Source organism: Sinocyclocheilus rhinocerous, unplaced genomic scaffold (assembly GCF_001515625.1).
Source record: "Sinocyclocheilus rhinocerous isolate Xijiao unplaced genomic scaffold, SAMN03320098_v1.1 scaffold711, whole genome shotgun sequence".
Lineage (NCBI taxonomy): Eukaryota > Metazoa > Chordata > Actinopteri > Cypriniformes > Cyprinidae > Sinocyclocheilus > Sinocyclocheilus rhinocerous.
The window spans coordinates 3415520-3439817 of record NW_015641018.1 but is presented as its reverse complement, the minus strand read 5'-3'; the positions used below and the strand labels follow the sequence as shown (position 1 = coordinate 3439817).

The window sequence follows — 24298 nt, the reverse complement described above, 5'->3', positions numbered from 1 at the left end:
GGTAAAATGGTTTGAAAATTGAGGTAAATGCTATATATAGTCTTAAGAGTATCCTTACATGGGGCGGCAGAGTGAAGGCATTCCCTAAGTGACTGCATTATTTTTGTTCCATCAGCAGGAGCTTTCCAACTGCTCTCAGGCTGCTCTTCCAACACTCAAAGCTCTTCTTTTCTCTTGGGGTAAGTGCAGCTTTATTTTATTAATCTGTTAACAGATGCCTATTGGGAGACATACGCTCACCAGATGATCATATTTGGTGTATTTCGCACGCATGATTTCAATTGAATATTGATATTATTGAATTTTGAAAGTCTCTGGTACCTAGAGCTGAAGTGATTCTGGACTTGAGGTCATTACAAAATGTTTTGAGCCTTCTTTATCTTGATATTAGATGTAGTTCCAAAAATCTTGTTTTCTAATGGGTTGCGGTCTACTTTTAAGTACTTTTCAGAGTTCGTTTAACGCTGAACTGCACAAATCCTTTCATTTGTTGGTTTGTTTGTTTCCACACGAGACCTTATGGTCATAGCAGCCTGTCGCATTATGTGCAGGTCAAAGGTCAAATCTAAGGGCTTTTGCTCCCGCTTGGATTTTTGTAGCTCTGAGATGTTTGTGTCCATATGTTGTGGCAGTTATTCTGAGGTCAGCTTTTCACTTTCTGCCTGTAATGTGATGCACTTGAGCTCATGGAGCTGCTGATGGGCTGGAATGTGAGGAGAGGCGGTTTTGGTGCTAGTTTACAATAACCAGTCGCAATAACCAAGTAAAAACTGGCTCTGGGAATATACAGTATTCGATATTACACTGATTTATTTTGGACGGGCAATATTCAGTTTTGGTCTTTATCTAGGAGTGTATGTATGTTTATAAGGTGATTTCTTTTAGTACGTCGGAATCATTTGAATTTTCAAATCATTCTATACTTGTTTGTGTGTTACATGTATCATTGCTAACCATGATCAACCAATATTACTATGTGCCATACTCATATTTAACATTCTTAATTGTATATTTTGCCCAGTATCAATTATTTTTTACAGATGATTTAGACTGCACAGTGAGTCTTGATGTGGTCTAAAGGTCTTTTTCAGAGTGTTCCCGACATGCCTGCGAAGGGCGTTACACTTTATCGGCAGGAGCAAACGCAACATCAAAGCTCAAAACATGTTGTCCAACACTCAAGGTATGGGATGCGGTTGCATTGAATTCGACTGGCCAAGCATATGGATAGCTTTGGCGTGAATTTGGCTCAGCAGGCCAGAAGATCTGTCCTTAAACACACAGCAGCATCCGCTTGTGCTAATACCGCTCTCTTTGTTGCTTCATAAGAGACCCGAAGGTCAAGTGACCTGATTAGACACTCGGGTTTAAAGATGTATATGCAAAGCTAGTGTGCGCTGTGAACAGACTCAACATTACGTCATATGTCAGTGGCGAGAAAGGAGAAAATACTGCTTAGCATACTGTAGGAAAATATGATATAAGGCATGGCGCTCAAGCTTTTTGGCTGTCAAGAAAGAAAGTGGTTTGTATTGACATTTTGGGTGAAGAGTATTGGGGGAATTCAGATTTGCTTCAGTGTGGAGGCTGTTGGATTTAGGTTAACAAGCATGAATAAATCAGCTTTTACCAAACCTTGCTAATACGTTAGAGCAGTGGTTCCCAACCCTGGTCCTGGAGGCACCCCAACACTGCACGTTTTGCATGTCTCCTTAATCAAACACACCTGATTCAGGTCATCAGCTCATTAGTAGAGACTTCAAGACCTGAAATTGGTGTCAGAGAAAGGAGACATGCAAAATGTGCAGTGTTGGGGTGCCTCCAGGACCAGGGTTGGGACCCACTGCGTTAGAGAACTGATTCTGTTGCTCTAATCAACTTGGCCCTCAAAAATCAATGTTTGAGATTTTGCAATAGACAGGAGAATCTGGATCCAGACAGTATGTTGTACTTAGCAGAACAGAGAAGAGTAATAGTCATTTAAATCACCATTTTAATTATATTTGTAAAAATTTTTGGGATCATAATTTGTTTTGTATTGAAGACACGATCATAGTTGTTTGATAGGTTTTTCTAAAGCTTTACTGGCGCTGGTGACTGAAACATGCTGTTTAGCGTTTCCTGTTAGCATCTGTTTATTTACATTTTTGCATTCATTCATTTAGCAGTTTTTTTTTTTTTCAAAGTGACTTGAAAAAGAGGATGAACAAAGAACTTATTCGTTCATTAATTAATTATGAACTTATTAACCATCTAAAGTGGTTTAAGTACACATTTTAAAACAATAAATAATATACTTATTTCCATAATAGGTACTTATTTCTATTAATGTACAAAAAGAATATACTTACTGTAAGTGTAAACTGAATTCTATGTTTCCTGACACTTAGAATGAAAATGAAAAGAAATTATAGTTTGAAAATAATATTTAAAAAAGTGATTTTTTTGACCCACTTAGGTGTAAAGGCACTTAGGTATAGGACATAAAGGCATGTAATTTCATAATTACTTGAGTTTTTAAAATGTGGTTAAAGTGTACTGCCGAATGTACCGACAAGCATTTATGGCAAACTAAAATATACTTTATTATTGCTTCTATTGAATCTTGTATGTCATGTATTTAATTATATTTCTAATTACACATTTGTAATAATGATGAAGTTGCAAGTTAGTAAATTTATATTTACATTTATATAACTTTAAATGTAATATCAATTAACACACTACAGTTAAAATAATAAAGTCCTATAAGTATACTTAAAAAGGATATTAAAACAATGTTTTAAACTGTGAGTTAAACTTTATTACAAAGTACACATTAAAAAAATTATGAAAGTGTACTTCTACACAAGTTAATTTGGTACAAAACTTTGTAGAATTAAACAATTTAAACAGAATTAACCATTAACAATGTGATACACATTATAAAAAGTAATGAGTAATACTGAAAAAAAAAAACTTTTTAAAGTACTTTGTTAGCTTTTGCCAGCCAAATATGGTTTCCTGATCAGGCTGGTCTTGTTTTCTTGGTTTTAAATCAGTTTATGCACTTGGCATTCCAATTTTAAGCAATAATAACCACTGTATAGTAAATCCACAATATACAATGTACTACTATAACCAATGCAATTGATCCTTCAGTAGGTGAAATTCGGACTTTCACACAACAGCACAAAGTGTGAAATGTAACAAACTGCTGTCACACGATGCAAACATGACTCAAACGCTGTTCTGATGTATACGGCAGGAAATCAAGCTCTCAGGTAGTGAAGAAGAAGCAGGTCCAGGCCTCTGAGGCTATGGCGGAACAAACCTACACAGTGCCAACCTTCAGGGAGAGGTGAGATTTTATTGGCTCCTGCATCTATTACAGTTCAGAGGGCTATTTAAAGACAGTGTAAGAGAAACCCTGAAGCCCGCTTCCATATTTACAGATGACAAAAAAAAAAGACTAAACCTGTGCATTTTGGAATGTAACTTTTCATTTTTGCGTCCGCAGGGCTCCTGAAGGCATGCAGGAGTATCAGAGAATGGCGACTCACTTTGGAAGAGATTTGGTTCAGCTGCAGCAGGAGCTGCACAGGATGAAAGTGGCCACAAAGGAGCAAGTGAAGAATATTGAGATTACTAGAGAGGTGGACATCATCTTAAACATCTCTCTTTTCTCGAAATACCTCAATGTTCGCCCCAAAATGATCATTCTGTCATCATTTACTCACTCTCGTGTTGTTATTCCAAACCTGATGGCTTTTTTTTGTTTTTAACAGTGTTGTGTATTTTGTCCATACAATGAAGGTCAAAGAGTTCCTGTATTTTAACAGGTGAAGGGAATTATGCCTTTGAGGAAGGATTATCCTGTTGAGGTTCCCAAAGCACCGGACTTCCTGATCAGTCTGAGAGCTCACACTGTGTGGGAAAAGACTCCCGTCAAGCTGTTCTGCACCGTGTCTGGCCAACCCAACCCTATTGTCAAATGGTTTGGATTCAGTTTTATATTCCAAAACCTTCATATAACTTGCTTTAGTAACGATCTGATGGCTTGACTTAAACTTCAGCAGCATAAACTGTGATATTATTTGAATAATCTCAGCGAATAGGTGATACAGTCATTGGATTTTTTTCATGAAACATTTAGCTGTAAATTGTTTGTGAAACTGTGCTTAAATGAATTGTCACATGCATTTATTCTGCTCATGCTTCATTCATGAGGTCCTTTATGTCTCTGCTGTAGTTTTACTCTCCTACTAATTTGGTTCAAATTAAGCATAACTGTACAGTATTTCTCTGTATTGGCAGGTATAGGAATAATGTTGCCATTGAACCCTTGAATGCTCCTGGAAAGTACAAAATTGAGAACAAGTACGGGGTTCACAGTCTGATTATTAGCAGGTAAGACCTCACACACTCTCAGTTCACAGTTAAGCCTCTAATAGTTTCCTTGTTCCTTTTTAAATTTAGAGTTGCTAACAATTAAACAACAGCTCAAGTTTCTCTTTATTACACATTTACTGTACCTAAATCAATTAGCAACACATTTTCAAGAGAGCTTAGCTTCAATATTTACTCACCCTTATGTCTTTCAAAACCCATTTGATTGTCTTTCTTTCATGGAACACAAAGCGAGATATTGCAAAGAATGTCCAAGCTGCTCTCTTCCATATGAAAATGAATGGTGACCTGTAAAATTTTTTTTTAGAATTTTTACAGAAAAAACTAATGCTAGTGAAAAAAAAACTCTTTATTGGTTAACTATTAAGATGCATTATCATATACGGTGAAATATTGTAATTGTATATATTTAATACATGTAATTTTACTGTAATATACTGTCATTGTTTTATTTTGCAAGTATTTATAATCTATGGTAATTTATAACAGTAAATCTACATTCCCAGAAGTCTCTATAAGTGACGCATCACATTTTATTATTTTTATTTTTTTGTATTAGTAATGTACTTTAGTGTGTTTTGAGTTGCATTTTATGTTATTTAGTTTTTATTGTGATGGTGTTTTGTCAATCACAGCTGACAGGTTGACTCTTTAGCAAATATCTGACTGTTTTTTAACCATAAATTTAACAGGATATTTTTTAGAATGTGAGTGAGTTTTTCAAGGCCACATTGTCAGTGACTAATTATTAAAAAAATTCAATCTTTTCCTCTCACAAAGATACAGTATCATCTGATTTAATGTAGCTTACAAAGCATACAGACTACTTTTATGGTGCTTTTGGTCTGTTTTTGAAGAAAATGAACAAAAAGCCTCCTGGCCTCCATTCACTTTCACTCTTTGGAAGAGTGCAACTCTCCATTTTCCATCTGTAATGGTCTGCGAAAATGAATGAAGTACACTTTCCAATTTAGTCCCAGTGAGGTTCATCTTGAAGAAGTCTCAGCTGTTGGTTCTGCTCAACTTAGCTATGCGTCATTCGATCCTGGAACGCCTGACGCCCGTGAAGACTCACAGCCGCCATTACAGTAGCACCTCTCAGAGATCCCAGGCCGTCGCAGTGGCCGCTGTTTGGTCTGACCAGACGCTCATTCATTCTCAGAAAAGCTTGTTATACGTTTTCCTACAGCTCTCAGAGAGAAATCAAATAATGCAAATTCAAAAGCAAATTGGTGTATTGGTCAGGACAAACATCTCTTATGCATTGCAAAGGAAAAGGAGTGGCTCTAAAATAGTCCACAGGGACTGAAGGTCACATTTCGGTGCTCTATTCTCACTCCTTCGAGTCCAACACACCTGCTGTCGTGTGAGATCATGTACTGGATGCAAAGTCTCTCCACTCATACCAAATAGTTCTTGAAAGAGGAACATATGATAGAGAGCGTGTTTCCACCCTGTTAACTAGCCAAATGACCACTGGCAGATAGTGAAACAAATGTTTTGTCTCACCTTTAAACCTGAAGTGTGTAATTTTTCCATTGTGATATTTTCTCCTTTCCCAGTTTAATATGAACAGACAGCTGACCGTTTGCTGGAATCTGAATCTGCCATTTTTGTCTGACAAACAAACCAGACTGGAGAGTAGATTAACATTGGTGGAGTTGAAATTGAAAAATGTGTATTGACGTCTTTACGCTGTGGAAACAAGATACTTTCTGATGTTCATTCATGTTTATTTCATGCTATAACTAGTAAAGAGGAAGAGTCGATCGGTTCACGTGCTACAGTGATCTGTCACGATACATTAAAGAGCCACAAAACGGAATTTATTGTTTGAATTTCTTAAAAAATGAAAAAAGCTGTGACTTTGTTTCATACCTAAAGTAACCTGCTGTGGTGCGTTGTCCGTGTCCTCTTTGTTCCGCAATGTTTTCTTCACTGCGTAAAAACATGGCGTGTGGCGTGAGAGCGCCATGGTTTGTCGGACATAGCAACAGTAATGAAGGGGGGCCGGTCTTTGCGAAGTGTCAATTGTAAGATAATTTAGCCAAAAAGTGTAAACACTGTGGATCTCTTGCGCTTTTAAAACATTACTGTTTCTTTGAACATTCCAACCAGACGGGGGGAGTGTTCAGGGAACATTTTTTTTCCAGTTTTGATCACAATGACAATGGACCCTTTTCACAAGACTTTGTAAATCCTCAAAAGTTTTGATAACGTTCTCTCTTCTGACTACCGTTATCAGGCTCTCTCAGTGTTGCCAAGTCCGCGGTTTTCCCGCGGAATTGGGCTACTTTATCACTGTTGCCGCTGGTTGTTTTTCATGTCCGCGGGTTAAAGCGTGATAACGTGATATTTAGCCCCTGGAGTGCGAATTTTACCAGGGGAACCCCACCAAAAACATGTATTTTATCCCCGGAACGCGATTTTTAATGGGGAGCCCCCCTTGAATTGCTGAATGGACTAGTTTTGGGCTAGATTTGAGTAGAAATTGGGTGGGTTTTGTTGTGAACACCTGGCAACCCTGGTCTCTCAGTTTTTTTCCTTTAATTGAAAGTCATGAAAACACTATGGTGGAGATTTTCTTTTGCTATTTGAGTAAATGGGAATGCAAAAAAATATATTTGTGGTACTCTCCCATTCAGTGCTCTCGAAGTTTACCCAACTATGACTTTCGCTGCAGAGAAACCCGAAAATGTCAATAAGGTTTATAGTGGCACAGAAATCACACACTTCACCTTTATTTTGTAAAGTGATTTGTTATATAATTTAGAATTTAATCTCTAATGCTAATTGAGATTAAATTCTAAATTAATCTAAATTTTCGGGTTTCTCTGCAGCGAAAGTCATAGTTGGGTAAACTTCGAGAGCACTGAATGGGAGAGTACCACAAATATATTTTTATTAGCAATTTCTCAGACCACATTGCTAAAACTGCCCGGTCCTGCAGATTTATATATACACACCTTGCTACGTGTACTGCGTTAGGCTAACCGAGACTTGTCATTTGCACTTATATATTGTTGCTCTTTTGTTCGTTTTGACTGCTTTTATTGTCCTCATTTGTAAGTCGCTTTGGATAAAAGTGTCTGCTAAATGACTAAATGTAAATGTAATTGTGAGTAATCATTTATTCACCCTTATGTTGTTCCAATAATAGTTAATAATCGTTTTTTTCCCCATCCATACAAGTCAGTGGGCACTGAAAGGATTTGGTTACGAACTTTCTTTGAAATATCAACATTTTCTTCTTTTGTGTTTCATTGAAGACAGCAAGCCATACAATGACAGGGGTTTGAAACAACACGAGTAAATGATAACATGATCATTTTAATTTTTGGGTTAACTAATCTGAATCCATATGGCCTCTATAATCTATGATATGAATTTTGAAAGGCACTAAAGATAATTCTTTATATTTCTGGTTAGAACACCCCTGTTTATTTACATTGTGAAATAGTGTTGTTTGATTGCAGATGTGCAGTTACTGATTCTGGAGTGTACAGTGCTGTGGCAACCAATCCGCATGGAAAGGCCACTTCCAAGGCTACTGTCTGCGTCAGGAGTGAGTGTGTCTTCTTTTCTCCTCATCTTTTCTCTTCTCTTTTGGTCTTTCAGTAATTTACCTTGCTTGTCTTTCCATGTAGGGCCACTAGGGGGAGGAGAGCTCTCCCATCTGCCAGGGCAAGGTGAGATGGAGCTTGCGTTTGGCTGAGGCCCAGGTCTGAAGGACCTCTTACTTGAGATCATGAGCCATAAATATCTGTTCTGTTAAGACAGAACAGATAAGCCTTGATAAGACATGGAAACAATGTCACATTTTTCCCAGGGTTCATTTGTGCTTGTAAACAGAAGGCAGTGTGGTAAACACCTAGAGCTGTCAATATACAAACAACATGTGTTCATAGTTACTGAATCCTTAGTTATTCTCATAGATTCTCAAATGACTTGAAGAACTGGGTTGTGGAAAAATAATTAACAGAACAAATTGCCTTTTTTGTGTGAAAGTTAATATGAAATATGAAGACAAATAGGATTTACCATTTCACAGGGATGAAGTTTATATCTTGGGGATTTAAGCAAATGAAGTATGGTTGCTAAATATATAAATAAATGTAAAAATAAACAAACAAACAAAATGTAAATGCAATGAAATATATTACAAATAAATAGTAGTACATTAAAAATAAATAAAATACATACAAAATAAAATTAAAAACAAAGTTATTTAAAATAATATATCATCTTATTAAAGAAAATATTTAAAAGTCATGGAAATATCTCTTTTGCAGCTTTAAAATGTTTCATATAGGTTAGAAATGTGTCATTGTGAGTGCAATCTCTATAATTAAAAGATCCACTAATCACTTTGCAGCTTTAAAAATTTCATATAGGTTAATAATTTGTCATTGAGAGTACAATCTCTATTATCACTTTTTTGGGGGGAATGCAAAAACATCAAATAATCACTTTTTTTTTCCAAGTTTTTCAAGTCAACTCAAAAGCATTGAAATATAATTTTTCCTATCAGCTTATAATAATCTTTAAAAGTCATCAGTTGTGGTTATTTTTGGTAGCTTTTAAATATTTCGTATAGATTAGGATTTATTTTTGTGAGTGCCGTCTCTATAATCATGAAAAACGGTCATGGAAATTCATTGTGTTAAAATATATAAATACATAAATAAATATGAGGAATTAACTCATAGATTTATATCACACAAAAACATTAGCTAAACATGCTTTGCACAATCAAATGGTTTGGTTTATTGGTATGGTGCACATCTGACCCATGGGTGGTCTTGGGTTTATATTGCGTTTCCTTTAGCTCCTCTGTTGGGCATTCATCCCAGCAAGCTTGAGGTGACCCTGCTGGAGTCATTTGGAGTGACGTTTGGTACCGAAGGAGAGTCTGTTCATCTGGTGGCCAACATGGTGGTGGTGCCTGATCTGCCAAACCTGCCACCCGAGGCCATGTGGTACAGAGATGGTGAGAGGCTGCATTTCTCAGTCAGTTTAGAAGCACTGAAAAAGCTAAACTAACACGTTGTATTTGTGTGTGTAGATACATTGCTGATGCCATCCAGGTGGGCTGAGATGTCAATTGGTGGTGGGGTCGCCAAGCTTACACTTCCTCACCTGAACAAGGATGATGAGGGTCTTTACACGCTTCGCATTTGGACCAAGGATGGAACTGCTGAGCACAGCGCTTACCTGTTTGTTAAAGGTACAGAATATGATGCATAAGCTAACCATCACTAAAATAACTGGGAGGGGGACATGGGTGTGGAAAAAATATGAGATTGGAGGAATAATTACAATAAAATCTGTGTTGTGTTTACCTTTCCCTGCGAAACAAAGATTTGTGAGCAAACACAAATGGTTTTGGAGAGCTAATACATTTAGTCTAACACTTAAATGAAAAAGCAATCTAATTGCTTTTTTGATACATCCATTAAATGACATATATATATTTGAATATGTCTGTATTTGTTTCACAGATGCCACTCCCACAGTGGCCGGGGCCCCTGGAGCCCCCATGGATGTTAAAGTCTCTGATGTCAACGCAGATTACATCCTGGTCTCCTGGAAACCTCCAAACACCACCCATGAGGCTCCCATCACTGGATACTTTGTGGACAGGTGAAAGTTACAAAGTCAGAATTGTGAGATTTAAACTTGCAATTCTGAGAAATCAAGACAGAATTGAGAGATATGAACTCGCAAGTCTGACTTTTTTTCTCAGAATTGCGAGTTAATATCTCACAATTCTGACTTAATAACTTGCGGCTGCATGTTATGAAGTCAGAATTGTGAAGTATAAACTCGTGAAGTATAAACTATAAAAAGTATAAAATATTATAGAATTTTTTCCTTGCAAAATTCTCAATTTTGAGTTTATATCTCACAATTCTTAGGAATAAAAAGTCAGAATTGCGAGTTTAAAACCCAGTAAATCTGAGTTTATATTTAGCAATTCTGAAGTCATTTCTCAGAATTGCGAGTTTCAGTATCATGCAATTATGAGACAAAAAATCTCAGGAGCTTTTTTTATTTTTTTTATTCAGTTGCAGAAATGGGCATACATTTTTATTATTTAGATAAATAATTAAGAGTTAAACGCACAAAAAAAGACATGTTAGACATATTTTCAAAAAATCTTACATACATCTTGCATCTTGCAGACGCAAGTCAGGAACCAAGGACTGGGTCCAGTGCAATGACTCCCCTGTGAAAGTGTGTAAGCTGCCCGTCCACGGCCTGAGCGAGGGGGCTTCCTATCACTTCAGAGTGAGGGCTGTGAACAAAGATGGCATCAGTCTGCCTTCCAGAATGTCTTCTGGAGTGACCGCTGCAGAAGTGGAGAGTGATGTGGAAGGTAGGTCTAAAAACAGCAGATAAAGACATCTTGTGCTAAAACAGGACCAGCATAACCCACATGATTTAAATGAGCTGTTATAATAAACTGAAGCAAAATGCGAGCTTGCATCAGTAGCAAGAAGAAAAAAAACACTTCTTCAAGCTCCAAACACCTCTGGCTTTAGTCACAGTAAGTGTACAGGATGCAGCGTTATGCTTTTCCTCCTTAGATGCTCAGTTTCATGTTTTGCTCCGAATTTACAAAGATCATTTTCTCACAGGTGTGATCCAAGTGCCTTTAATACTTCGCTTTCTGTGTTTTTTCACATTTCAATTTTATATGCCTTTAGTGTCACATTTGAAATACACATTTCAAGTAAGTTGTATACAGAAGCTTAAAGGCATCTGTACTGGTGATCTTAAAAGCAGTCCGGTGTTTAATATTTTGAAATGGAATCACCCAACCTGATGGAAAATTGAAGTATTATGTTTATGTATTGTGAAACAGTGATTAAAATCGAAGGGAAATATGACATTGCGATTCGACAGGAGGAACTACAAGGAGGTACATTCAATTTCAGATTTCACTGAGCCATTAATATCATCTTTCTCCATCCTTTCAATCCAAACAAATGCATGCTGTCTCTGTCAAATTACAACTTAACACTTAATCCATTTTTTCATTCATTCATTTAATCTAGTAAAACATCAAGGGTTAAACAAAACCTTTTAATTACCTTTTAATTTTTAAGGAAGACAACTCTTCCTTGTGTATTATATTAAAAATATGTATGCATGGGACCATTGTAACCAAGAATAACGATGGAATATTCATGGGCCTTAATGATTTTATGTTCAAATTCATATTAATGGAAGGTGCCCAGTAACTAATCTTTTTTTTTTCTTCATTTTTTATCACCTTTTTGGCTTCATTTGAAGTAGTCCTGACTTCAAATTAATTTTTAAAAGTAAGGATATTACATGTCATCTCCCAATTAATATGAGGCCAGGTAAACCACATATAAATGTAAATATATCATTAGAAAAGAAATAGTAATAGTTTCTAAATGAATTGCAGCATGACTTCCAAAAGTATTTCAAGTCAGCTAATCAGACTGGTCTGACAACAAGAGCAAAAATGAATAAATAGCATCAATAATAATAATTTAGGTTAGATAAGGTTACATATTAAGTTTGAACTGGCTAACCAGCTAACCAATAATTCTCCAAGGCTGATTTAATACCATCCCTGCATTTAACCCAAAACATGTGTGTTCCTCAGACAGAATTTAACAAGCAAATAAATGAGTGAAATAATCTGTTAATTAAATCCACCTAAATTAAATTAATCCAATTAAATAAATCTCAAAGTATTAAAATGTTTTTTTCTGCAGTGTGGTCTAAATCCTAAAATTTTATTCACCAGGATATGACTAACTGATTTTTTGGCTGCTATTATTATTTTCTTATACAATTACTTTCCTTACGATATTCACAGAATATTCTGAGGAATGGTAAAGTAATCAATACAATATACTGTATGCCTTTCAGTTCTTTCTCTACCGTAGCTTTGTTTGTCAGTGAACAGGTCCTCTGTTTTTGCCCAAAATTCATGTTGTCTCAACACATTAGTACTAAGTTACTAACACACTGCGAATAAGAGTGCATATGTTAAAAGTGTTATTTTGTATAAATAAACATCTGATTTATTCCTGTTTAGTGTATGTAACAATACCAGGTCCACCCACCAATGTGCATGCTACAGAAATAAACAAAACATACATTGTTCTGAGCTGGACACCACCTAGCCCTCGCGGACGGGCACCTGTGTGGTACCTCATTGAGAAGGTGTGTGTGTGCACTTTTTTTATCTGTAAAAATAAACGTTTTTCTCATATCATGCTTAAAATCTATTAAATATTAATTATGTCAGTTTCTTAATCTTACTAGTTTTCAGAATAAACGATGTTAGATTTAAAACAGTCATGAAAATCAAGGAAGTCAAGGAATTTATACATAAAAATGCTATAAAAGTCTTTAATTGTGCTTTAAATGTAGTATTTTAATGTAATACATTATCAATGTAATAATGTAATGTCATTTTACAGTGCCAGTCATCATATTTGGTAAAAAGGTTGTTTTTCCCGTAATTCCTGGGTTTTTAAAGGGGAAACTCTTCATGACTTAGTGTGTAGGTGACAGTCACGTCTGGCAGAGAGTCAACACTGCGGTCAAGCTACGATCTCCCCGTTACCCTGTTTACGATACGGAGGACAAGAAATCTTACCGTTTCCGTGTAATCACTGTCAACAAGTATGGCTCAAGTGAGCCGTCAGAGCCCACAGCACCCATCCAAAAGGTGGACCCTTATGGTAAGAAGGCTCTAAACTCTCAAACTGCAGCGTAACAGTCCTGCTGTTGTGGTTGTTTAACTGTCAGATGCCAAACTGTGTGATATAAGATGTCCAGAAGATGTGAAAAAAATCCTACAAATGCTTGTTGTGTAATGACTTCCATGCTGTATTTTGCAGGTGTTGTTTCGAATATTGGTATGTATGTTCATGTTACCACAGCCTTCTGCTTTGCGAAAAGGAAATCACTTAGCTCGCTAAAAGTCTGAAATATCACTGTGATCTTAAATGCTTTTCCATTTCACAAGAACTTTGACACTGTTGTTTGGCTCACATTTATTGTGTTTTAGTCCCACCTCAGCCCACATCCATCCACCGTAACTTGTTCACTTTCAGCACGGCAGACTTCCACTCCCAGTTAAACCTGTGAAAATATCTCTAAAAATTGTGTTTTGGTTTGTGCAGGTGTCCCCTCTGCCCCAGGACAGGTGATTGCTTCCAGAAACACTAAAACGTCTGCTTTTGTGCAATGGGAGGCCCCGAAACATGCTAACAACCTCATGGGTTACTATGTGGATGCCTGTCTGGTCGGCTCCAAAAAATGGTTCCCTTGTAACCACAGGCCTTACAAACACACCAGGTAAAATGTGCACAAAACATCCAGATTTAGTTTAACTTTGTCACAATAATCGCTTGAGAAGTCTTGACTGGTTTCTGGAGGTTGGTTTACATTGTGCTTGACCATCTGGATTTACATTCGTCAGGTTTGTGGTCCATGGTTTGGTCCCCGGAGATACTTACGTGTTCCGTGTGCAAGCCGTGAATGCTTACGGGTTGAGCGAAGAATCACAGGAATCTGCTCCTCTCTTCATTGATGCTGCTCTTTGTACGTATGCAACTATGCTGGCTTCTATAGCAATGTTACAAAGGTTATAAAGGAAAGGGAAGTTAGGATAAGACAATAAGTTAACCAAAATGGTGATTTATCATTGGTTGAAAGGCACACTAAATATTTTTTTTGTTTCATCTGCCTGTATACAGCAGTGGTCTTGTAGTTTATATTGACACCTACTGGTGTGGATGTATTATCCAAACATCGTCAGTTGCATATGCAAAAATATGCAAATGTGTCCAATAATAGACAGTATAAATAGTAAAATATTCAAGGTGTAAGAATAGTCGGAATATTAAAGTAGCATATTAAAGGTGCACTAAATATGTTTTGTGTTTTACCGGCCTGAATACAATAGTGGTCTTGTAGTTTATACTGACACCTACTGGCGTGGATGTATTATCATGCAAAAACAAACATTGACAGTTGGAGATGCAAATATAAAAGACATGTACAATTTCTCATTTAACATTTAAATAAAGCTCTGTGTTGTTGCCATAAATGCTTGTGTTATCTTATACAGTTGGCGCAGTGGAGTATGGTATGTATGTAATATATTTCCATTTATAAAACGATTTAGCACTGATATTTACACACAAGCCTAATAAAATCAGCTCTAAAGTAAAGTCACGTCAGTGTGAGGTACACTTATTGTAGGCACGTTTAATTCTTGGCTGTTTGTGAATTTGTGTATGATACTGCATCTATAACCAATCACTGAATCTAATGTCACAGTCAGGGGCGGACTTAACATATAAGCGAGGTAAGCAGCCACTTAGGGCCCCGGGGAATCAGGGGCCCCCATCTGATATTGGCGAAACACATTTGCAGTATTGAGCAATGTAGCCAATCACAGACATATCTGTTGGTTTCTTGAATGCAATGACCAGAATCTTTAAGTTAGAATCCACTCACCGCTCAAAACGCGGAGTTTTTGTAAAGTGCTGAGCTCTGCAAGCTCGGGAATCCTCTCATTATAAGTGTAGATACGATGCAAATAAGAGATTCATTGTGTAGTGTAGAGAGCTTATTAATGGAATGTCGTGAGATTGCAATGAACTGTGTGAGTGACAGCTTTTAGTGATTATACACGGAGCGCTCTGCGCACATTCTAGGCTGTAGACCGTCTGACTGTCTCAGAACAGAGATATTCACCTCAGTAAAGAAATTATTGTGTTTCAAGTCACAATTTTATTTGTCTTGATGTTTCAAAATGACTCTCTTTTGTGCTTTTCCTAGATGTGCCAGTTCAAACACTCATATAAATGCACGAATGCAATGACTGGAGATTTTTGCTAATAATAGACTATATTTTCGATTTGTTTCTCGGCAAACCCTACCATATGCCTTCAGAACACTTGGAAAATGGAATGAGTTGCATGGGATAATTTTATGCTTGTAAAAAGATTGAAAAAATTTAATATTTATGAAATGGACAAGTGCAAGCTTTTTTTTCTTTTCTTTGATAATGTCTTTTTTTGTGTTCCAAAAAAAAATAAGGTATCCTAATATGGCTTTAGAACAGCATCAGGTTGACTAATTACTGGTTGTGAAGGGATAAATAAACTATAAACAATGAGGGCGAGCGAGCAAAATAATGGTTAGGTGTAAAAGAGCACATAGTTATTGTGTTGGGGCCCTGGAATTTGCTTAAGTCCGCCCCGCCCCTGGTCACAGTCAATGATTTAATCTTGCACCTGATTTTTATTTGATCCACAATGGCTCTAGTCACTCATAATGTATGTGATTGTCAGAACTGTTATCCATCTCGCTGAACGTTTTTCCCTCTGTCTCACATGATCAGCTACTCCCTCTGCCCCATACGGCATCAGTCTGCTGAACTGCAATGGATCCTCCATGACCCTGGCCTGGAAACGCCCCAAAAACACCGGCGGCTCTAAGATCACATCTTACTACCTGGACAAGCGTGAGGCGGGATCAGTCGACTGGAAGGAGGTTAGCCCCAATCCGGCTGTCCACAGGACCTTCACGGTACGCTCTCCATGAATGCTCTGATTGGCCAATCACAATGCACTGGGTCAGTTGGCCAATCAGAGCAGACTGCGCTTGTCAGAGGGGGCTTTGTTGAAAACAACGTGTTTGAGAGAGGTGGGGCACAGAGGACCTACAATAATGTACTGTATTTGAAAAATAATGTGTTTTTTGAACATTAAAGCATGTCAACATATTCTGTTACACCAAATACACAAAAGAATGATCTTTAAAATAGCATCATATGACCCCTTGAATATCTATTCAAGAACTTATTTAAAAACTATCTTTATCTTTGGATTAAAAACATTACTCTAAATGTGTACCGTCGTTGTGTGTTTTCTGGATTGGTCTGTATTTTTAACATCTGGATCCAGGTGGAGAATCTGACCAGTGGAGTTTTCTACGAGTTCAAGGTTCAGGCTGCTAACTTGGCCGGAGTTGGCCTGCCGTCTGAGCCCAGCAAAGCTTTTGCCTGTGAGGCCTGGACAATGGCTGAACCTGGTCAGTACCTGTTTACTGTCCGTATAAAGCAAAAGACCTAGAATCTAAAGATGAAAAAAAATAACTGAACCGCTCCTGTCATCGTTATTCATATACAGCGTTGGAAGGTTGCTTTGGAAATGTAATAGGTTACAGATTATTTAAAATATAATAAGTAGTGTAACTATTTCAATTAATGTATTAAAGTAATGTAACTGATTACATTTTATTACTTTTTGATTACTTTTTTAGATTTCTAATGAATGTTTTCAACTGTTAACCATTTTGAAACATTTAAAGCAGGCACGGTTAACCTTACAGTAGGACTCAACACTGATTACTGTCAGACTTTCAAAATCCTTCTTCACATGAATTTTAAAGCACAGCCACCACAAAATCAGACTTCAGCACATCTTTTTACTTTGAGATCATTCTGAGGTTAAATGCAGATTTAAAATCATAACAAGAAACCGTTTAATAGCTATGATACTGTTTTTGAAATCAAATCTTTGCATAGCTATGACAGGAAACACTGGCATCGAACAATGCCTTGGAAAAAGCAGTTCATCTTAAAAAATAAAGCATATACATAAACCCAAATGGGAACTAAAACAGTTAAGCATGTGTCCTTAACTCCTGAAAGATTGGTGTTTCATATTTTAAAGCAGTCAATGCAATATGGGAAAGAAATCAATCATATCTGTATGTGTGTGAAAATATTCATATGTAACCCCGTTTGTAATCTTTAACATTTTCATAAGTAACTGGAACAGATTACAGTTACATTTATTTTGTAATTAAATTATGTAACTCTGTTACATGTAACTCCCCAACACTGTTCATATATGGAGGTTGCACAGCAGAAAGTACCATCTTGTCTAAGTTCATAATTCCTCTCTTTGTTATCAGGCCCAGCGCACGACATTAGTTTCTGGGAGGTGCGTGACACCTCTGTCCTGGTGCAGTGGAAGCCTCCTGTGTACAGCGGAGACTGTCCCATCACTGGCTACTTTGTGGACATGGCTAAGAAGGGCTCATCAGATTTTGCCGCTGTGAATGCTGAGCCAATTGGGCATTGCTACTTGAAGGTGTCACACAAAACCCCTCATTTTGTTACAGAACTCTGTTGATATGTGATATGTGAAATCCATATTCAGATGTTTATACACTGATCTGTAGGTGGCTGGACTAGAGACTGGAGCATCATATGTGTTCAGAGTGCGGGCTGTGAATGCTAAAGGTGTTGGAAAAGCCTCAGATGTGTCCGATCCTGTATGTGCAAAAGCGCTGCCAGGTAACTGCAATACTGTATTATTATCAACTGTAAGCACTCGTTAACAATAGGGCTGCAACAAACGATTTAGATTTTTTTGTAAATTGGATTAATTTAACGCTTACCGATAATTTAACGATTAACGATAATCGTCGATTATTTCACAGATTAATCAGTAGGCTTTGTTCTATTATTCAGCTTTTACAATTTGTGAAAATATCGAGTTACACGTTCTAACTAATAAATAAAATAAGGCAATCGCTTCAGCTTTTGAAAATTTCAAACAATTGTATTACAATTGTAGAAATAGTTATACAATTACTTTTTAACAATAAAAAATCTATATTTTTGGCACACAAAATGAGATGACAGACAGAGAGGCATTCTCATTCACCAGTTACTTAACTGTTTGAAAAAGCAACTCATCATTCTGCCTAACAACTGCTTTTGTAAGTCATATGAATATGGAACAAAATAATAGTAAATGATAAGACATTTTATTTTTGGATAAATTATTTTATTCACAACATTAGCTCTCTTAAAACACCTTATAGTGTTATAATAATCAAAACTGTACAGAGCTAGATTAAACTTTAATCTATACAAACCAACCCATCACTTTAATGTAATAATGTTTATTTATTTATTAATTTTTGCCTTCACTAATAAAAAGATTTTATCTTTAGCTTGCTTCACAATGGATAGCTGCTTTATAACAGAAAATCAAGTTGTAATTCTAACTGAAAGCGTTACTGACATTGTTTTTTCATACTGTAAATCTGCTTGCTTTTAATCAATCTATTGTATAAAGCACTATATAAATAAACGAGACGTGACTTGAGTGCCGATTGCACAGCTCATGCAAACATATACACATCGCTATGATTAGATGCTTTCTTAACTGCTGTTTTCTCACCGCTGTCATTTTTGTTCTCTGTTTATTTCGTTATTGAGAGGAAAGCACACAGCACACGGCTGTCTTTACACTCCGGCTCTCATAAGTGCCGTGTTTTGTTCCAAACCTGTATTTCTTTCTTGCTTGGAACATAAAAGGTGTTTAGCAGGATGCCCGAGCTGCTGTTTCCCATACAGTGAAAGCCAATAGGGTCACCTTTCATTGAATGGCAAAAAGTGGATTATGATAGATAAAACTCCTTATTTTGATATTATTTTGCATTATTTTGAAGGTACAAAGGAGATTGCATGTGGTGTGGATGAAGAAACCGGAGACATTTTCTTAAACTTTGAAGCTTGTGAAGTTTCCGAGACCTCTAAGTTCACATGGTCAAAGTCCTACAAAGAAATCACTGAATCAAGCAGGGTCTCCATCACGTCCTCTGGAAGACAGTATGTCTGATCTGTGTGGATTTTGTCATTTATTCAACCCAATCTCATGAGAATTTCGTGCAAGTGAATGAGTTTGCACAATCTGGCTAGTGTAAAAACGTATGATTTGTGGGTAAAATATCACCACCAAGGTCAAAAGATTGTACACAAATACAAATGATATTCATATGAAATTGCAATCAGTTTATCAAATTGCAAAATACTTACGAATTGTCATGAGACCGTGTTGCATATATTACATCATTACATAATGAAGTTCTGTAGCAAAGTGCTATAAATGAACGAGCTGTGTTGTGTTCTGTCAAGCTCTAAGCTGACATTTGTAAACACTGAGAAGGAGGATTTGGGCGTCTACTCTGTCGCGGTGACTGACACAGATGGAGTTTCATCCAGTTACTCCGTCAATGAAGAAGGTCAGAGATTGGGTTTAAATATCTCTTTCGTTATTTACTTATGAAGAAGTTCAATTCATATGATACCTGTTTTCTTTTACAGAGCTCAAAAAAATGCAGGAGCTGAGCTACAACATCAAACATCCCAGTGAGCTGCCTGTGGATTGTTCATGAATGTTTTTGGTCGTCATTTATTGAGAATATTGAGAAATGATTTGGTGTTTAAATGAATAACATTTTTACTTTTTTTATCAGTTGTTCCGCTGAAGACGGAGCTGAATTATGAAATTCTGGAGAAGGGTCACGTGCGGTTCTGGGTGCAGGCTCTGAAGTTGTCCTCCTCTGTCAACTACAGGTTCATCGTCAACGATAAAGCCATCACGAGTGCTGAGGTACAAGCCAGCACTTCACTGCTCCAAAATCACTTATATGATATATATATGATATACCTTAGTGTTTCCTAAAAACCTTTAAACCATTTACTTTTTTAATTTAGGGGGAAAATTATTATTATTATTATTATTATTATTATTTACAAATAATAATAATACATTTACAAATAATAACCAAAATTAGCCAGTTATTATTTTTGTTATTTATTCTTTTTATTATTATTATTTACAAATAATAATCAAAATCAGCCAGTTATTATTTATTTATTATTATTATTATTATTATTATTTAAAAATCAATTATAATAAATAAAAAACTACAAAGGATTAATACAATTAGGCTATTATGCGCATCGCAGAGCTAATGCAAATTTTTTTTTAATTTTTTTTTTTTTTTTAATAAACAAATAATTAATAAAAACAGGCAATTGTTGACATTATTATTATTATTATCAGTAGTAGTAGTACCATTAAAGTCACAATTAAAACCCATGGTAAAATTATATTTAAAATGATTGTACTGTGTGTTTAGGGTTACAAAATCAGCCATGATGTGGAAAGACTTTTACATTGTTTTCACAGAAATATCATGCAGCACAGCTGTTTTCAACATAAGAAGAAATGTTTCTTGATCAGCAAATCAGCATATTAGAATGATTTATGATCACTAAGACTGGCTACTGAAAATTCAGCTTTGCAACACAGTAATAAATAATTATTTAAATTGTGACAGTCTTTCACAATATTACTGTTTTTACTGGATTTTTGTCAAATAAATGCCACCTTGGTGAGCATAAGATTCCCCAAACTTTTAAGTAATAGTGTATTTATAGACACACTATAATAAAAAAAATGTATGTAGTCATGATTATTAATTTTGTATTCTCTTTTTGTCAGTGTTTGAGGATATCATCAACGCCATCGCCAGTATTGCTGGTATGTTGGTTACTCTCGTCTGATTTTATGAACTGGCTAAAACTGGCATTTTTCAGATCCATTTAAGAATAGTATCACTATTGTAGTTTGAATGTTTTGTGTGTTTCGTTACAGGTTCCTCTGCCTCTGACTTGGTTCTTCAGTGCACACCAGAGGGTATCAGACTGCAGTGCTACATGAAGTACTACACAGAGGAGATGAAAACTAGCTGGTTTCATAGGTACATTCACATAAAGAGAGACCAACCGTATGTTCAGACTCAGAATATACAAATTAGATGATAATGAAATGATATGAGGCGTTATATGATAATATAAGCTTGAGATCAGAACAGAGTTTGTGTGTCGTGTTTGGTGGGTTGTAGCCAAAGTGGCTGACTTTCTTTTGTTGTTCTGGCTTCAGAGAGAGTAAGATCTCCTCCTCAGAGAAGATGAGAATCGGAGGCACATCTGAGATGGCCTGGATGCAGATCTGTGAGCCCACAGATAAGGAAAAGGGACATTATACCATTGAGATTCATGATGGGAAAAAATCACACTCTCGCACCTTTGACCTTTCTGGACAAGGCAAGTGGAAGCTGGACTGCTGAATGCTATTGGCTCAGAATGTGACCTAAAACTCGACATTAAATAGGTTAAACATGTTATATGCATACAAATACTCGAATACACAGTTTCTATGATTAAAATTAATTTTTATATTTTTGGGGAGCATGAAGTGAAAAATGGAAGGGTTATAAAACTGATCAAATAATGGGGAAAAAAAAAAAATGGTTTAAAAGTTTCTCCAAAACCATTTCAAACGAACACTGGCACGTGTTTTTATAATTTTCCTTTGTCATGGAAACATTTATTTGTCATGGACTCTTTTATAATGTGTTCCTTCATTCTAACAGCATACACTGATGCCTATGCAGAGTTCCAGAGACTTAAGTAAGAGAATCTCCATTGCTTCAGTTCATTGTCTTAACACAACTTTTTTTTCTTAAAGGGATAGTTAACTCAAAAATGAAAATTTCTGTCATCAATTACTCACCCTCATGTCGTTGCAAACCCATAAAACCTTTGTTCATCTCACACAAATTAAGAGATTTTTGATGAAATCCAAGAGCTTTCTGGACCTCCATAAACAGCAAGGGAACTACTACAGTCAAGTCATGCGTCACTGACACAAAAGAGAAGAAATTGTTGAATAAAGTCGTTATTTTTGTTTTCTTTGTGCACAAAAAGTATTCTTGGAGCTTCATATAATTACGGTTGAACCACTGATGTCATGTGGACTATTTTACGATGTCCTTACTACCTTTCTGGGCCTTAAACGTGGTAGCTGCGTTGCTGTTTATGCAGGGTCAGAAAGCTCTCAGATTTCATCAAAAATACCTTAATTTTTGTTCTGAATATGAACAAAGTTTTTTACGGTTTGGAAAGACATGAGGGTGAGCAATTAATGACAGAATTGTCATTTGAACTATCCCTTTAAGCATCAGCTCAAAAATAGAGCCAAACACTCATATTTTCTCTCTTTATTTCATCAGAGCTGCTGCCTTTGCTGAGAAGAGTGAGTATTTCCAAGAACTGCTCAAATGCAACATTAATAGGGCTCTAATCTGGTTCATATTCATGCATACTTGAACTCAGGCAGTATAATGGAGTGTAAAGCTTTGTACAATGAAAATATTGTCATTAAATCAGCTTAGGAATGTGTACAGATGCCAGAATCATGACCCAAATTTTCATACAAATGGAAGTAACCAATTTATTATTGAATCAGTGTCATTTTTACCGAAAACTATTCATTCTTTTAATTTACCTAAGTTGGATATAGTGTCCAAATGTGTTATATGAACTATTTGCCCTCTGTAGACCGTGGTAGAGTGGTAGGTGGCCTGCCAGATGTTGTCACCATTATGGAGAAGAAGGTAGTGTATCTTTTACTTTTCCCACATTCACTAGTACATATTTCTTTTTAATGCATTTCTAAGTGAACTGTGTTGTCACGAAGTGTTCATATATGATGGATTGATTCATAGAACATCTGCACATACTTTGTGACCTTTCACCTCTGCAGAGCCTGAGTCTTACTTGCACAGTGTGGGGTGACCCCAACCCAGAGGTCACCTGGTTTAAGAATGAGCAGGAGGTTGTGTCCGATGACCGCTTCAAGGTCACCTTCGAGGGCGGCAAGTTCGCCAGCCTCACTATCAATAGTATGTACGTGGAAGACTCCTACACCCTCCGTTAAGTCCCCAACCCCTACTCCACCTCCCTCTGTGAAATCTCCCACTCCAACTCCAGCTCCTAAATCACCCACCCCCCCCAGATCCATGAGATCCCCCACCCCACCAAGATCCGTGAGATCCCCCACCCCTACTAAGAAGTAACTAGTAAACCATGGCTTATAGAATCTGAAGATACATGAAGTATTAATAGAGTTGATGTATAGTCTGAAGATGATCTGTTTTAGTTTGCTGCAGTAGTCTCCAAATCAGGATCTGTCACTGGTACAGCTGCGAGGTTAAACATACTTACAGTAAATTATCTGAGGGAAGAGTGCTTTAAGATCAGCTTATAATGTACCAATGTACCAGTTTTCACCTCCAAAATAGATTTGAAAAAAAATAGGAAGATTGTGTTTTATGTATTGCTTTCGCAGCCAAATGATAAGAAAGTTGCTAAAGTGCTGTTGGGCCAGTCAAAATGATCACAAAGGCCACCACTGTCTTATCTGTCTTTGTTCTGTACCCTCCAAATGCTTGTTGGTGCCAATAAAAATCAGCCGACCTTCAGTAGTCTGAGTTGAATTTGTCTCAATAGGTCTAAGTTAATATTCTAAGTTAATTTGATTGAGTGTATTTTGGTTGTTGCTCTTTAATATAGCAAAAGCCATCATAAAGTATGAGAGCAAGTAATGTTGCATTGTAATTTCTCTGTATTGTTGTTTCCAGCATTTGTGAGTAGGCCTATGTTTACATACACAGTTCAGTGGATTTTTTGTGTAGTCAATTTACAGTCTTATACTTGGCGTGTAATCGAATATTTAAAGAGTTGAGTAAATGTTGGGTGCACAGTGGCAAATCCAATTAATGTGAAGTCAGATTGACATGAATACCTGCTGGACGAAGCTAAACTACAATCTAGGTCTGTTAATTTCATTTTGTAAAAACTTGACATAAACTTGTTTATATTTGAAAAAAATAGTTGTTTTAGTAATCAAACTTCTAAAGTTCATGTACTTACTGGGACAGGTTTAAATAAAACACATGTCCAATGCTGCTCCTGGAGAGTCACTATCCTGCAGAGTTTAGCTAAACATGCATGAACCAGCTAATCCAGGTTATTCAAATTACTAGAAACTTCCAATTGTGTTTGGGCAAGTTGGAGCTAAACTCTGCAGGACATTGACCTTCAGGATTGGACAGCCCTGCTAGATCAGATTCACATCATTTAGATAAAGCTATAATACTATTTTATTACTAGCTTAGGGAGCTTCTA

At 36.5% G+C, this 24298-nt stretch overlaps 1 protein-coding gene across 1 annotated transcript; it reads left to right on the top strand.

Moving 5' to 3' along the window:
- On the top strand, positions 1 to 23048 carry LOC107753884 (M-protein, striated muscle-like). Its single transcript, XM_016570151.1, has 34 exons — positions 1 to 23; positions 116 to 179; positions 1081 to 1183; positions 3248 to 3340; positions 3500 to 3635; positions 3822 to 3976; positions 4297 to 4389; positions 7866 to 7954; positions 8037 to 8078; positions 9218 to 9379; positions 9455 to 9616; positions 9891 to 10032; positions 10575 to 10768; positions 11258 to 11314; positions 12470 to 12597; positions 12938 to 13121; positions 13566 to 13740; positions 13865 to 13986; positions 15797 to 15984; positions 16362 to 16488; positions 17377 to 17555; positions 17647 to 17761; positions 18928 to 19087; positions 19394 to 19500; positions 19583 to 19627; positions 19735 to 19871; positions 20404 to 20424; positions 20765 to 20807; positions 20922 to 21027; positions 21210 to 21373; positions 21703 to 21739; positions 22342 to 22364; positions 22670 to 22725; positions 22875 to 23048. Exons 3-34 carry the CDS (start codon positions 1104 to 1106, stop codon positions 23046 to 23048), a joined length of 3696 nt encoding a protein of 1231 aa, XP_016425637.1. The 5' UTR covers positions 1 to 23; positions 116 to 179; positions 1081 to 1103.
- Positions 23049 to 24298: the final 1250 nt, after the last annotated feature.